The sequence below is a fragment of the Anabrus simplex genome, chromosome 14 (genome assembly GCF_040414725.1).
Source record: "Anabrus simplex isolate iqAnaSimp1 chromosome 14, ASM4041472v1, whole genome shotgun sequence".
Classification (NCBI taxonomy): Eukaryota; Metazoa; Arthropoda; class Insecta; order Orthoptera; family Tettigoniidae; genus Anabrus; species Anabrus simplex.
The window spans coordinates 5,796,196-5,811,684 of record NC_090278.1 but is presented as its reverse complement, the minus strand read 5'-3'; the positions used below and the strand labels follow the sequence as shown (position 1 = coordinate 5,811,684).

The 15,489-nt window shown below is 40.3% G+C and overlaps 1 protein-coding gene across 4 annotated transcripts in view; it reads right to left on the bottom strand.

Moving 5' to 3' along the window:
- Serinc (serine incorporator TMS1) overlaps positions 1 to 15,489 on the bottom strand; it is a 120,823-nt gene that overhangs the window by 42,335 nt on the left and 62,999 nt on the right. The window contains exons 8-9 of one of the 4 annotated variants that reach the window (XM_067158097.2): positions 15,321 to 15,359; positions 9,332 to 9,367 (exon numbers count right to left, since the gene is read on the bottom strand). The exons of 1 other annotated variant lie outside the window; for it this stretch is intronic. In XM_067158097.2, the coding sequence (XP_067014198.1) occupies positions 9,332 to 9,367; positions 15,321 to 15,359 (75 nt within the window). The remainder of the gene's footprint in view (positions 1 to 9,331; positions 9,368 to 15,320; positions 15,360 to 15,489) is intronic. 2 more of the 4 variants (XM_067158099.2, XM_067158100.2) reach the window with 2 other exon arrangements.

Here is a 15,489-nt window from a genome sequence, read left to right as displayed (position 1 = left end):
TGCCAACTTCCCCGTTACTGGTGCGTCATCATTCCAAATGACATCCTCACTGCCATCTCGTCAGCCATGCACTGCAATCGAGAGCATTCGAGGTCCCGTCTTTTTGAACCATTTAAAAATACTTTTGTTCCTGACTATAGAGTCCTAACAGTAAGAATCTATTCCCAAATGGTTTCTGGAGATGGTATCTGATATTCCCTGTTGGTGCATGTGTAGCAGAAACCACTATTTCCAAATAAAGCCGTGCTGTAGAAAGCGTGCCAAATCACGAGCTGATAACTAGCTTATGACATGTATTTCCGAATGTAATCATCATCATAGGCATTTATTCGTCAACGAATATGTAGTACATAAATACAATGTCATTTGGACATATTAATTGTGTCTTCTCAGATGGCTGAACAGTCCGATTCTGGGTGCACAGATTTTATTGCAGAGACAGCACACACTAGTAGTTGCAGCAGATGGTTGTGCAAGAATGCCATCCCTCGCATTCGCTCATTCTTTCCTGCGGTTCCTCTTCTCCGCTTCTAATCTTCTATCTTTTTCTAGATGTCCAACTCCATTGTATAAAATGCTGCGCCATTTGGGCCTATCCTCGGCTGTAGTTTCCCAGTTGAGTGTATCAACATGACATCTTTTAAGATTATACTTTAGAAAATCCTTATATCATTTAAGCTGCCCTCCATGGTATTACAAGTTGTCCATTCTTTAGTTGGGAGTAGAAGATTTTCTTTGGGAGGCGTGTATCTGGCATGCGGACGATATGACCAGCCCAGCGTAGCTGATGCCTGACTATCTCTGCCTCTATGCTTGTAGTGTTGGCTTCCTCGAGGATGCTAATGTTCGTTCGACGATCTTGCCATTTAACTTTCAGTATTCTCCGCATCGTTGATGGTATTTTTCCAGGCATTTTAGGTTTCTCCTGTAGGTTGTCCAAGTCTTTCAACCATAGATAAGAGTAGGAATTACAACAGCATTGTAAACTTACAGTTTGGTTCTCACACTGATATGATTGTCAAACACTCTTCTTAGGAGACGACCGAAAGCCGCACTAGCGCATCTTAAACGATATCGGTACTGGATTCCTGCATCAATGTTTGCACATGTCGAGAGATGGCTTCCAAGGTAAGGAAAATGATTTATGTTTTGCAGAGACTGGCCATTGATTGTAATAGTCTGAGTTCTCTTATTGGAATTAGGCGCTGCCTGGTAAAGGATCTTAGTCTTATGAATATTAATTTCCAGTCCGATACTTTCATATGCTTGATTAAAAGCATTGAGGATTGATTGGAGATCTTCCCCCTGTGTTGGCTAAGATAACATTGTCATCTGCGTACTGAAGCTCTATAACTGACACTGAGGACACCTTGGTCTTAGCTCGCAGTCTTAATATTAAACAGATTTCCATCAGTTCTATACAGAAGTTGTACTCCTGATGGCAGTTTATCATCCACAAGGTGTAGTATAGTTCCAACAAATAGTGAGAATGTTGCAGCAATTACACATACATAGTGACTGGAAGCATTCTTTTGATAAATGCAGCTGTTGAAGGCCAGACCCTTATTTTTAAGTATACTTTACGTCTGTTCTCTACATTTAACATATCGGAATTTACCTAAACAGCTCTAAATGAGAGAAGAGAGACCACATTGTTTAGGTTAGGTATGCTATCAAGTGCCCGCATAGTGCCAGAAGTTCCACGATGGAAAGAATAAAAATAAATAAGAGGGAAGTTTACTGCATTTATGGATATCTACAGGTGTGGTGGTAATGAGTTTTATCATAATGTTTAATTTCATACATTCGTTGTCTCCATTTTCTTTATTAACATATAGTATGTTTTGTATGGAGTCTCCAAAAATTGTTAAAAGTGGGGATGCAAAATCATTATTATTATTATTATTATTGATGATTATTAGTTAGATACGTTGGCGAGTAAAACAATCGGTATGATTGGATTAGTAAAACAATCGGTATGATTGGATTATCGGATTGTTTTTATGTTTTAAACATACTTCTCTCCAAAAAAGACCTATATTGGCCCGAGTTACGAGATATTAAACGACCACTTTGTTAATTGATCTTGCCTGCTATGTTAACAGCAACAACCGTGAATATTTCTCAACTAAAGTAAACTTTTTTCCTCATCCCGAGGTGGAGCAGCTCTTTTGAGACGCCCCCAGTGGATGGGAGTTACATGTACCATTTTTACCGCAAATAAACCTTCCTGCCATTCGTAAATCGGTGGCGGTACAATACCGGGAATCAAACTCAGACTCCCAAGAACGGCAGCTAATTATGCTAACCATTATGCTGGTGGACATTCTTAACTACAAAACACAGACATATAGCATGACTGGTGCACGCTTGTAAAGCGCAGGTCGGACACAAACTTAAGCCCTTATAACTACATTCAGTGTGGACATTTATAAAAAAATCAAGAAACTCCTCAGGGTATTGAACCAAGGAACACATTAACTTATTTACATAATTCTTTCTGTAATCTGGCTACAATTTGAATAAAAAAGAAAACTAGTTAAGAAACAAGCGATTTTAGGCTGTTTTTCTGGAACTGCATTTATGCCGGAAGTGATTTGGATTTTTTCTTTTTCGTTGGATAGAGCTATGCAAGACTTTCAATTTGAAACCTTCTCAGACCATTTAGTCTTTCACCTTTTGGCACAACTGAGTAAATTGCTTAATTTTAAGTTTTTCGTAGTATGGAGACCCCTACTTTGTCTGCTAAGAAATATTTTCAACATTAAAATTAAACTGACATATATATATTTTGACCTAAAATAATCTTTAAAGAAGTAACAACATCAGCTCAATCATAATTTATGAGCTTCATGATCCGTATCGATCATGTAATTTGTTAATATAGCATTAGTGGTCGTTCCTCCTAATCAATACAGGATGGCCCAAGATTCCAGGGCCAAAAACAGTACAATGTGTATATTTAATATGTAACTGCGTACCAATTTGAACTGTATTGATTTTAACCATTGAGTATGGTAGGGAAACAAGGAGAGAGGGTGTGACAGGATGTGGAAGAATAAATTGAGATGGTATGGACATGTCATGAGGATGGATACCAAATGTGTTGAGGGCTAAGATAGAAGGAAAGACAGCAAGAGGGAGGCCCAGAGCAAGATGGACGGACTGTCAGGAACAGTATAAGATGCTTGTCGTTTTAAGGGGCCTAACATCGAAGGTCATCGGCCCAACAGTATAAGAAGAGACTGGACTGGAATACAATTACTGAAGATTAGTGGTGGAAGGAGAGGCAACAGCATAGAAGTGCCATGAACACCCTGACCTGGTAGTTGCTGAAGAAGGGGAAAGGAAAATAAGGGAGGAACGACTAGTGATGCAAAATTCATTAATGAAATGAAGGGCCGAATTCATAGACAGCACTTATACATAATTGCCCCTTATAAGCCAGGTTTCATTTCATATTACCTACTAAAGTGTCCCACTTATTGCTATAAGTCTACCTTCCACACACACACACACACACACTTAAGTGACTCACTTATGTTGCAGCAAGATGGAGGATGATTTTGCTGAATATGTTGCATTTCATTCACAGAATACTTTCAGTGCACACAGTAGATATGGAAAATCTTGTCAAAATGTAATGTGACCAACAATTTAAAACAGGTTTCGCTTTTGGTAAAGTGAGAGTTATGAATATTCTTGTTCCTTTGATTGAGAGAGTGAACATAATCTCTCGAGGACTCGCTATATCACCATTAATGAAGATATTGTTTTGATATTTTATGCCACCTCTTAATTTCAAATTATTATTATTATTATTATTATTATTATTATTATTATTATTATCATCATCACCACCATAATCATTACCAGTATTTCGCTTAATTGGAAACGTGTTACAAGTTATCAAGACTGTAGGCCTATAGAATAGTAAAGAACTATAATGACTCACAAGAAAAATGTGTTGCACTACTACCATTTAAGATTGATTTGTGCTAATTATATCAGGTTAGTCAACCAATCGTTTGCCGGATTATATCAGAAGTTTCTGAAATTATGGCATCGCACGTCAAAACATACTATTTACATTTTACTGGGGAAGTAATTAGGCCTATCACAACGTAACAGCTACAGATATATTTGTCAAATCATTAAAAGCATTGTAAGGCTAGATATTCTACATTTGGATTAATATTTGTATAGGTTCGAGTACCTGGATAACTATAAACATATTATATTAAGAAAATTAGACTCTGGGCATTTTCGTGGTTTGCACTGTCCACAACGTTATTCCTACGTCATTCATATTCTGATAAACTGCATCGGTCTACTTGTTCTAGATTATCTGCATGTAATTCGACACAAGTTCTTGCAAGTGCCGCCTCAGCTTGCCGTTTTGTTATCCATTATGATAACGAAATACAATATAGACTATCTTTTAACCTCAAAAATTTTGCGCGCGGTCGCACGATGTCCTTCGATAGAACACAATAGATCATCCCACTATTCGGTAGCCAGAACTACACGATCCAGGAAGCATGGGCATAATATACAGCATTGCCACATCTCCAGTGATTACTTACTGTATCAATGAGTATGCTCTTTAAGTGCTGTCTATGAAATGTAAACTCATAAGTGATCCCTTATTACTTAAGGGTTCCACTTATGTATAAGTGCTGACTACGAATTCGGCCCTAAGACTGTTTGTATCGAGTACAGTATAAATGAAACCAGTTTTCTTGTGATTATAGCGTTTGTTTTTAAATACTGTACCCCAATAGTAATTTTGCCACGTAGTGGAGAAGAGCTTTGTAGTCACAACTGAACATCACTAATTCACTTCCCAACAAAGTGTGTTCGCTCTCACTTCACTGTGACGATCGCTTGCTACGTAAGCTGCCTGAATTTATGTCAGGCCAGCCCGGCCGCACTGGGCTAGCTTCAACAGGCGTCCAGCTGAGCACCTCCGAACTAAATCATGAAGATTGGTGGGGGGGGGGGGAGAAGAAAAACAAATCTGAGAAGGTGGTGTCAAAATTCCTCATCAGATTCATCACTACCACTTTGACACTTTCTTACTGTTCAATATCATCCCCTAGAGCAATTGAAAAGAGCTGAAAGCTTTAAGTACCTGGGAAGTGTAATTGAAGAAAATGGAGGAAACAGGATGGAGATCAGTGAAAGAGGAAGGTGTGCAAATGGATTCTTTGAGAGTGTGGGAGGATTGATATGGAACAGGGATGTACCACAGATGTAAAGGAATTATCTACAAGACTTATTTTATGCCAATTTTAATATATGGATTAGGAACGTGGCCAATGAAGGAGAGTGATAACAGTAGAATACAAGCAGTGGGAAAAAAGTTTCAAAGGTGTCAAGTAGGTTAACTAGAATGGACAGAGTAAGAAATGAGAGTTCAGGAAATGGTAAATGACGTACCCCTACAGAAAAAGATAGAAAAATCAAGGCTGCAGTGGTACGGACATGTTAGGAGAATGGGAGAAGAGAGGATACCACGCAAGATGTTAGAAATGGAGTTGAAGGGAAGGCGACTTACGGCAAAACGAGGGATAGATGGCTGAAAGGAGTTTTTTTTTCTTTGCTACTGGCTTTACGTCGCACCAACACAGGTCTTATGGCGACGATGGGATAGGAAAGGCCTACGAGCTGGAAGGAAGCGGTCGTGGCCTTAAGGTACAGCCCCAGCATTTGCCTGGTGTGAAAATGGGAAACCATGGAAAAACATTTTTAGGGCTGCCGACAGTGGGATTCGAACCCACTACCTGCCGGATGCAACCTCACAGCCGCGCGCCTCTAACCGCACGGCCAACTCGCCCGCTACTGAAAGGTGTAAAGAACAAGGCAAGAGGAGCGAAATGGATGACAGTGAGAGAAGAGAAGTGGTGGATGGACAGAAAACAAGGAGTGGCTTATGTTTCAAGCAGACCCAGCCTATGGTTGGAAACTGCTCCAGATGATGATCACCCGCTATATATTCTCCATCTTCATCAAAATATTGCTCTCTGGAATCAGAGCACTTTCAAAATACACAAAATGGGGGAGGTAATCTGTCATACAGAATTTCTTTGAACATTTCCACGGAAATTCAAAGCATGACTTTATATCGCGCGCACATGAGCTTGGGGAAATGGAGACTGTACCGAAATATAAATGTTCGGCTTTGGCAAATGAGGCACGGTGTTTAATAACATGTATGGATTTGGCATTGATTGGGTTAAATGAGCATTTGCAGGTGGAAAGCGCACGCTACTGCCTCTGAAGGGCTCAGGCATAGCATTCACTTTGTAGCATTCGTCCAGTGTCTAGCGAGAACTTTCTAGTCTTCCTCAAAATCCTCGCTTTAGTAATTAATAATATCCAGCTAAAGCGAGATGTAGTGTTTACAGTGCACTATGTCTTCTGGTATGGGCTAGAATAAATTTGTTACTTTCATTGATCTGTCTCAGTCTTATCCTCGGCTTTGACAATATGAAAGTGGCTGAAGTATGAGTGATGCTAGTAATACCATTCCTTATGCAGTCAGTCCCTACTATGAAGGGTGTGAAAATGTCACTCATAGGGTCGGTAGGTGCACGCATTTCAGTGGGCTTGGCAGACTGATATTCAATAGCAACTTCTGGCTCAGTGAGGAAAGCAACGGGAAACTGCCTCACTCATTTCCCTAGTACGCCTCTTCAGTGACACCTAGGCCATCTATGACAGCTAATGGTGGACCTATTGAGGATCCAACCAGCCTACGGGCTGAATACCCTACATACATACAATGTGTATAGCTGAATATCAGACAGATTGTTTCAGGTATGTCAACATATAAGTAAAACGGCAGTAAAACTAATACGGATCCCTGAGGTAGTCCAATATTTATGACGCAAGACTTGCCCTCTGCTTCTCTAGAGGTGACCTTAATGTAGTGGCCTCCGAGCAAGTTTTCCAGGAGTTTCAGTAATTGTGAGCAGTGTTTGACCAATAACCCGTCTAGTCAAACATTGTCATACACAGCCGAGAGATCCACAAATGAAACAAAGGTTTTCAGCCCTCTTTGGAAGCCTACTTCAATTAATGAAATTTGGGCAAGATGTTGTTTTGAGTTTCATCCCGAAGCCTGCCTGGTATGATAGATTTATAGCATATATTCTACTATAGATTAATCTTTCTAATAAGTTGTTGCAGACACACTGAAGTGCAATAGGTCTGTAGTTGATGATGATGCTTATTTAAAGGGGCCTAACACCTAGGTCATCGGGCTCTAATGGTACGAAATGAAATGACAAACTAAAAGTCCAAAATCCTCCACTGACCAAAATTCAAAACGTGAGGACGAAGAATGAATGGATGGATATGAATTTAAAACAATCAGCGGAACTAACCCACAGTGCTTCACATTCACAGAAGCTGGCGTAAAACAAGAGTATTACTGACCAAGGGACAGCTTGTATAGCACAATACTGAATCGATGAGGCTTGTAGTCGAAAGGGGTCCAAATTCCAAGTCATCGGCCCCTCTTAATGGTACTTATCGCTAGGAAAGTAGAACCATGGTACTTACGTTGCAGTACTAATCAAAAGTAGCGTAGACTCACAGTATTCCACACATTATGGTACTACTCACATGTAGGTCTGTAGTTAGCTGGGTCGTCCTGAGTTTGGTTAGGTTTTCATACAGGCATGGTTTTTGCTAATTTGAACCGTTGTAGCATTTTTTCTGAACTTAAAATTCACTGTTGGAGTCGCACAACAATTTTTTTTGCTTTCTGCCCAAGGTTCTTGATCAATTCCAACTCAGATGCCAAAGTGGGATCATCTTGATAGTAACTACAATTCAGCCATGACATTTTCTTTAGTTCCTTCCATGAGTGGCACTTTTTCTGATCTTTGATGTGAAATGCAATTGATGGCGAGATCTGAGGTTGCAGGAGTAACAGCAGCACATGTTGAATAAGGGACAGTCCTTTACAACTAGGAGTGTGTGAAGTTTAGATTTGCTCTTTTGGTTCCCCATCGCTTTTTCCTTTCATTTATCGAGCCAAAATTTTGTTCTCTACCTATTTTTCCCCAGTCACTATGTAATCTCTATGAAACGTTTCAGCAATTTGGTTCCAACAAGGAATGTATTCCTTCTGGTACCAACCAAGTACGTTGTGTTTTGCTGCTTCTATTATGACTCCAACAAACCTATCATCTTTTTTATAGCTGGTGGTATCCATTCAAGGTGAGAGTAGACCTCTTTGGAGTACTCTAAAAAAGGTTGCCTTATGGAAGTTCCACTCTAGTTTTGGGAATGATATAATTAAAGGAACCAAGACTAGCAGGTGTTGACTTTGAGGGAAACATAGGTGTTGTAGCCAGGAGCTAGGTGTGGGCTGGTATCTTTCTGCAATCTGGAGGGAATGTAATGTCTGAAGTGTTTTAAGATCTTTACCATCATAGGCTAGGGGTGTGCACACTGTTGAATTCATTATGATTTCATCATTGCAGCCATTGGTTGTACATACCCAATCAGTGTGTCAACTATGGAAATCTCCCCCGTAAATTCCTGGTGAAGCATATTGGGTAGTAAAGAGTTTGATCACAGTGTATTTAGGAAGGGGCTTATTTACTGCTCCCACTGCTGCTCCTGCAACTTTGATTTTCATTATTATAATTTCTACTTCGTTGTGTTTCTTACATCCTACTACTTTACAATCAACAAAGTCCTCATGTATATACATTGTTCACCCATAAACTGGAGACGGTACACTGGCTACATTCTGTACTCTCAAGATTTAAAAAAATAATAATAAAAAAAATAATAAAATTGGCGATTATGTCAATACTGTTGTCTCACGTCCTACTGTATGTTGAGTAGCAGGATAATCTTGGTTCCTATGTTCTTCATCCCACGGTTCTGAGAAGAGCTGTTTTAAATTTTGATGTAGAGTAGAATGGCTGGGAGAGATCCAAGATCTATTTTGGCTGCAGTGTGTGTGTGAAGACTTCCTGCCATCTGGCTCTTGCAGTCCATTGTCCACCTAGCACCATCGTGAAGTTGCCCATACGTTGCACTTTAGACAAATAACAGTCCATCATACCAAGATGACTGCATTCAAATCTATTTCCAACATCTACATTTTGTATTAACAGAAACAGACACTATTTCAGCTGCACTCCATGATAATGGAAACTAAGCTTTACCTGGTAGGTGGTAGCTTTCCATGATCCGTGCATTAGTCCCATACACTGAGAAGCTAACATAATGACCGGTTTTTAAAGAGTGGTCCAGTTTTGCTTAAGCTTACAACAGAATTGTACTCCAAGTTATGGAATCTTACTTGTGCCATGGAGAAGAGGAAAGGTGACATCAGAATCTGAAAACATACACAAGGAAGTTGGAGATTAGAAGATCAGAGCAGGAGAGGAAAAAATGCAGAGAAAAGTGCCTCCTACCACCTTTGTTATAGCAGAAGAGAAAAGGGATTAAAATGAAAGACTTGCTCTAGACTCAGACCTAAGCGGTAAGCGGTGACAGTGGGGCTTGGGGTAGGGTCAAACTTCGCTTCTGCTTATTCAAACCACAGTTCATTTCACAGTCCAGTTGTCAGACAAAATAAGTGTGTTCTGTTTTTGCTTTCCTAGATTAGATGTCCCTCCACAGCTTCATTCATGTCCTTTCCTTACTGCCCTAGATGTTAGGCGCCTTCAAACAACAAACATCATTTTCTTATTGCGGCGTGTGAACTTTATCGGTAGAAATTCAATATGCGCAGCGTAAGTTTTATAGCATCATAAGGGATTTGAAGTGTTACAAATCTTATATGGAATACCTTGTAGAGGAGAAATGTGTTCAATACGACAGCCAGGCCCACATCTGCCGTCCCTGAGAAGTACATTTACTTTTATAACCTAATATGATTCATCACACGCCATTATTCATTGCTCAAGCGTGCAGTGGCATTTCCATTGGCTGAGATACAATCGAACAGGACTTCATTCCTAGCAATCAAAACAATATTACTTCAGCTTTTTGAATACACTGCTCTCACCGTCAATGATTTTGTCACTAACAGTCATAAGTTTGTAAGTTCAAAAGTCGGCAGCCTTGTGCACTGCTCGATCACGTCCACTGTGAGAAGTCAGCGAGAAAGAAACAAATGACAGTGCAATCACGCAAAGATGTATGCACTGAAAGAGTGCTGCAGTAACTGAAGTTTTCTCACTTTATCCATACTGAAAACAGCATGCATCAGCATCTAATTGGATCACACATTTTCAAGTGTTTCACATGAAAGATGTCCAGCCTGATTTTTTACAAGAATAATGTTATATAACAAGTGTCTGCATTTAACTACCGACATACTAGTTACGTTTTCAAGGTGGCCTTTAAGTACAGGTGCAGCATTTGTCTGGGGTAAAAGCGGGAAACCACGAAAAACCACCTTCAGAGTTGCAAACAGTGGGGTTATCTCCTGAATGTAGGCACACAGCTGCGTGCCATTAACTGCAAGGCCAACCCGCTCGGTCCAAGAAACAATTCTGCTAGTTGCTTTACGTCGCGAAACAATTATGAAAATGTAATATATATATTTATCATTGGATTGTAATGAAAAGGTGGACTCTATATACTCCATTACACATTGTATATTTGTCAATACAGATCAGAAACATGAAATTCGTATATTCTCTTTACTCACATACAACACACCACATTAGCAACCACAAGGACAAGTGATAGTGAATACATCGTTTGGCATCAGGAAGAGCATCCAGTAGAAAAACTGAGCCAAAAGTCTTGCCTTGGGGAGGGAGGGTAGGAGGAGGAAGACGAAACTGCTGCTCAATAACGAATGCAGACAATCCAACTGAAGAACTGCGACATCATCCTCGAACTCATCTTTACTACAGTACACATATTTTCACAACTTCCAACATTAAATAAACAAAATTAAATATTAATCTGAGCACTTTTGGAAGGTCCAATGGTTAAACTACCAGCAAGCAAAATTTGAAACAAATCTGATCAACATCGTGAAGACTTCCATCGTTAGTACGGTACATTGTTTCAATAAACTAATATTACAAGAAATACTAATGTTTCCATTAATTTTTGTTTTGTTTTTAATTTTACTTTGGTTCTGTTTGTGTTTAGGTCCTGCTCTCAGCCCTCCTTCCATTCAACATGAATTGCAAAATGGGTACCCATTATCCTAATTGGCCTTACCCTTAAATATAAGGTTACATGAATTTCTTGAGAATCATTTGCCTATGATGTAACACTCATTAAAAATCTGAACTGAACCCAACATTGGTAGTTACTTACCCTGCCCGTTTTAAAAACCGAATCGTATCATTCCCTGGTGAGTACAATGTTGTCTTGCAAGTGCATCAGGGTCACCGATTATGGGGTCCTAGATGTCTGCAGTGGCTAATTCTAGGACCACAAGCTCTACTGCAATACTGGCACATCAAATCTACCAAAACTACTTTAAAAGTTGAAAGCTAGAAAAGAAGCTGGGATTGATAAGATCCCTCAGGATAAAGGCAAAGGGTTGGGGTATCGTGCCATATCTGTAGAGCCCTGCACAGATATAAAAAAATGTCATCCGCATCCGCGAATGGACATCTGCTGATATTGTAAAGCTTTAACTACAGTATATTACACGCAAGGTACTAAAACGGATAGATCTGTTAACATAATACAATAGGCCTGATACCTGGCACCAGAACCCCCCCTAGCGTCACGGGTTTATAAGGGATTTTCTCTTGCAACTACTACCTACATAGTGACCTTTGTTTCTTCCATTAACTGTGGGCAGGAGCCAGTTAGGCTTAGGTCAGATTTATGGCATTTTGGTCTCAAGCCCCAGTGTGCAAGGGAAAGGGTGATAAACAAAAAAGCAGATAATTACAGGGCAGTCAGCTTGCCTTGTTTTTAAGCTGCAGGAAAACCACGCTCTCATTTAATACGTTTGTAAAACTGTAACAGGAAGAGGCAAGGCTTCTAAGAACAAATGGATCACGTCAGTTAAGTCGGATATTGAACAACTAGATATCCCACTGGGACAAACTCATGACCGACTACTGTTCCGTAAAGCCATCCGACATGGAGTTTTCCCAACATCCCTTACAAGTAAGAAGAGTACAGGAACTAAGTGGACAGAGGAGAGAAAGCTGGCTCACAGTCAGCAAATGAAGGAGTATTGAAGAAAGCAACACCTTTACCGAAGAGTAGATATGAGCCCCATGGTCCTCAGTAGGCCTAAACGACGAAGACGACATTTGCAAAATTACCAACTGGTTCGATAGAAAATCATTTAGGTTTAGGATAGGTTCTTCCAGTGAGGCTCAACTTTTAGGACTGCAGCAAGTTATAGCAAATATTTTAGATTTAAGCGGTCAAACTGGAGTGTATTTCTACTGACCTAACAAACGCTTTTGATAGGGCATACCATAGATTACTATTAACGAAAATGACTGCTATCAGACTATACAAAAGAGCGACCGAATGGGTGGCTGAATTTCTAGAATACAGAACTAAGAAAATTAAGAGTACAGTAGGTGAAGTGATCCTGTCATTTTTAAGAGCAACAGTCCCACATGGCAGTATTACTGTACCTTTGTTTTCTTATATAAAATGATGAGTAAAGAACTGAAAGCACAGATATGGCTTCTTGCAGGTGATGGTATACTGTGTATAGAGTAGTAAATAAGACATAGGACTGAGTGACTACAAAAAGACAATGTTGTGAGATGGACTGCGGACAATGGTATTATGGTAAGCAGGATGAAAAGGTAAGTTTCACCAAAAGGGAAAGTCCTCTCAGTTTTAATTACTGTTTTGATGAGCAATTTGCAATCTGATGGCACTAATATAGATCTTATGGTGATGAAGGGCAAAGAAAGGGCTAGTGCCTGGTGTGAAAATGGCACAGGAAACCATCTCCAGTGCTGCCAACAGTGGGTTTCATACCCACTATCTTCCAAATGCAAGCTCACAGCTGCGTGCTCCTAACTGCAAGGCCAACTCTCTCTATAGGAATTATGATCATTGGGGTAATCACATTAACGGAGTTGTAAATAAAGGGTACAGATATCTTCACGTGGTTATGAGGGTATTTAGGGGTTGTAGTAAGGATGTAAAGGAGAGGGCATACAAGTCTCTGGTAAGACCGCAACTGGAGTACAGTTGCGGTGCATGGGACCCACACCAGGATTACTTGATACAAGAACCAGAAAATATCCAGAGGAAAGCAACACCATTTGTTCTTGGCAATTTCCGACAAAAGAGTAGCGTTACGAAAATGGTGCAAACTTTGAGCTACGATGATTTGGGAGCAGCTACTTGACTAAGTGGTATATTCCAAGCTGTCAGTGGAGAGATGGCTTGGAATGTCATTAGTAGACAAATAAGTCCAAGTGGAGCTGTTTAAAAGTAGGAAAGATCATAATACAAAGATACAGTAATGTTGGGATTGAAGGGAACAAATTGGAGCAAATATTAATTTATAGAACAAGGAGTAAGGGATTGGAATATCAAGCGAAATGTTTGATAAATTTCCAAGTTCTTTGAAAACATTTAGGAAAAGGCTAGGCAAACAAATGATGGGGAATCTGCCACCTGGGCAAGTCCTCAATGCAGATCCGTGATTAATGGTTCATTGATTGAACCTGGAGGATTTTTTGTTTTTTCGCCGACTTTCTCGGTCTTTTCTACCATCTCTTCTATAGAACTCTTGTCTGTCACTGCTGTTCGAAACTTTGTGGGCTCTTTTAGAGGCTACACCAAAACATCAGCTGATTGCAAGCTATGTCTTCTCAGTTGCCAATGTCAACGCTGTACATTTTCATATCAGACCTGAAAACATCCCAGATTACATTGTCCATTTTTCAATGGAGAATATGCCACTCACTTAAGGCAATGTGCCTCAGTGCTTGCGGTAATGGTCCCTTCCAAGACAATGTTTGTTGCTCAAAAGTCCTGCCCAGTGGCGTATACTGAGGGCTACTGAGGCTATCAGTGAAGCCCGAACTACAAATGAGAACGATGGAAATCTAAAGCACATTATAATGTAAGCGTCTGACACATTGTTCCATTGACAAAACTAGAAAGCAATGAGAAAAAAGTTGCATGTATTTCTGAGAGCAACGCAGCAGAGTGATCTTGCAGCCCAGGCTCTGCGTCCCTCGTGCGGCTTGTTGCTGTATGTCCGACAGATGTGGGGACCAGGGGGTAGAGGTGTGCTAGGCTTTGCTCCATCACATCGCCACTGCTAAATAACAACCATGCATTCCTCATCTCATACTTGAGACTTACAGATACCCAAGTGCTGGTATTTCACTCGCGTTTACTTCCACATTCTTGTAGGAAGATACTGCAGGGATAGTTTTCTGTTTGTAAGCAGATCTGCTAAAATGAAATGCAATCTTTCAGGCTTAGTCTTCTCTTTTGTTGGCTGGAATAGAACCCGCAATAATGGGTCGGACACCACAACTGATCTCTCAAGGGAGATCATGCTGTAAAATTCAACATTTTAATAATATCATCATCATCATCATCATCCTCCATCATCAACACTGCATGGCATCTGTATAGGCTTGGTGGTGAACTAATGATGAAATGAATGGCAAAGACATCAAACACCCAGTCCCCAAGCCAGGGGAATTAACAGTACGAGGGGGTTGATTCTGAGAATTGAACCAGGACCATCGGACCAAACACCAGGATTCTATCCATTTAGCCACAAAGCTGGACTTTAATTTGCTAAACCTTACGCTACCAACTCTACTGATCAGGTGTTTAGTATCGATAGTGGCAGAGGCCAGGGCAGTAGCTTGTGGAGCAGCCTTGACAACACAGCAGGCTACTCCGTTGGCTATTGGCTGCAGCTCAAAACACTTAGGGCTTGACATTCATTCGAAAAGGGGTAGCCCAAGTCTAGTAGTAACCCACATCTTGATCTCAGCATATGCCACTGGTCCTGCCATTTTACTACAATAACAAGCATGATTCTCAGCACTGTGGTATTTTGAGTCATTTTAAGTCACTTTTGAAAGAATTTCCTGTCTTGTGCCATAAGTAAATGTTGGTAAAACAAAGGCGATGTAAGCGTATAGCTCGGCCTAGACAGGGTCATGTCTGTCGAAGACCCTGTTGAGGAGACTATTGTGTTTCTATAAAACTTGATTTATATTTAAAAAGTACAGATATGTTCTTATACATACTTCTGGGCTGGATATGACATAGAAAGCCATATATAAAGAAGTACAGTACTGATTCTAAGGACTACTTGCGTGCAAGGATGGGGGGCTTAAGACTTGCCGTACCTTCATTAGCGATCAGCGCAGGGTCCTCCTCCGACCGCACTGGAGAGAAAGACAGAGATACCAGTTAAAGACTGAACAGTGAGAAGGAAGCCCCACCGAGTTTCTAAGCAAGGACATTACACCACAAGTACAATAGTAAGTCACCTTACAACAGCAAGGACAACACAGA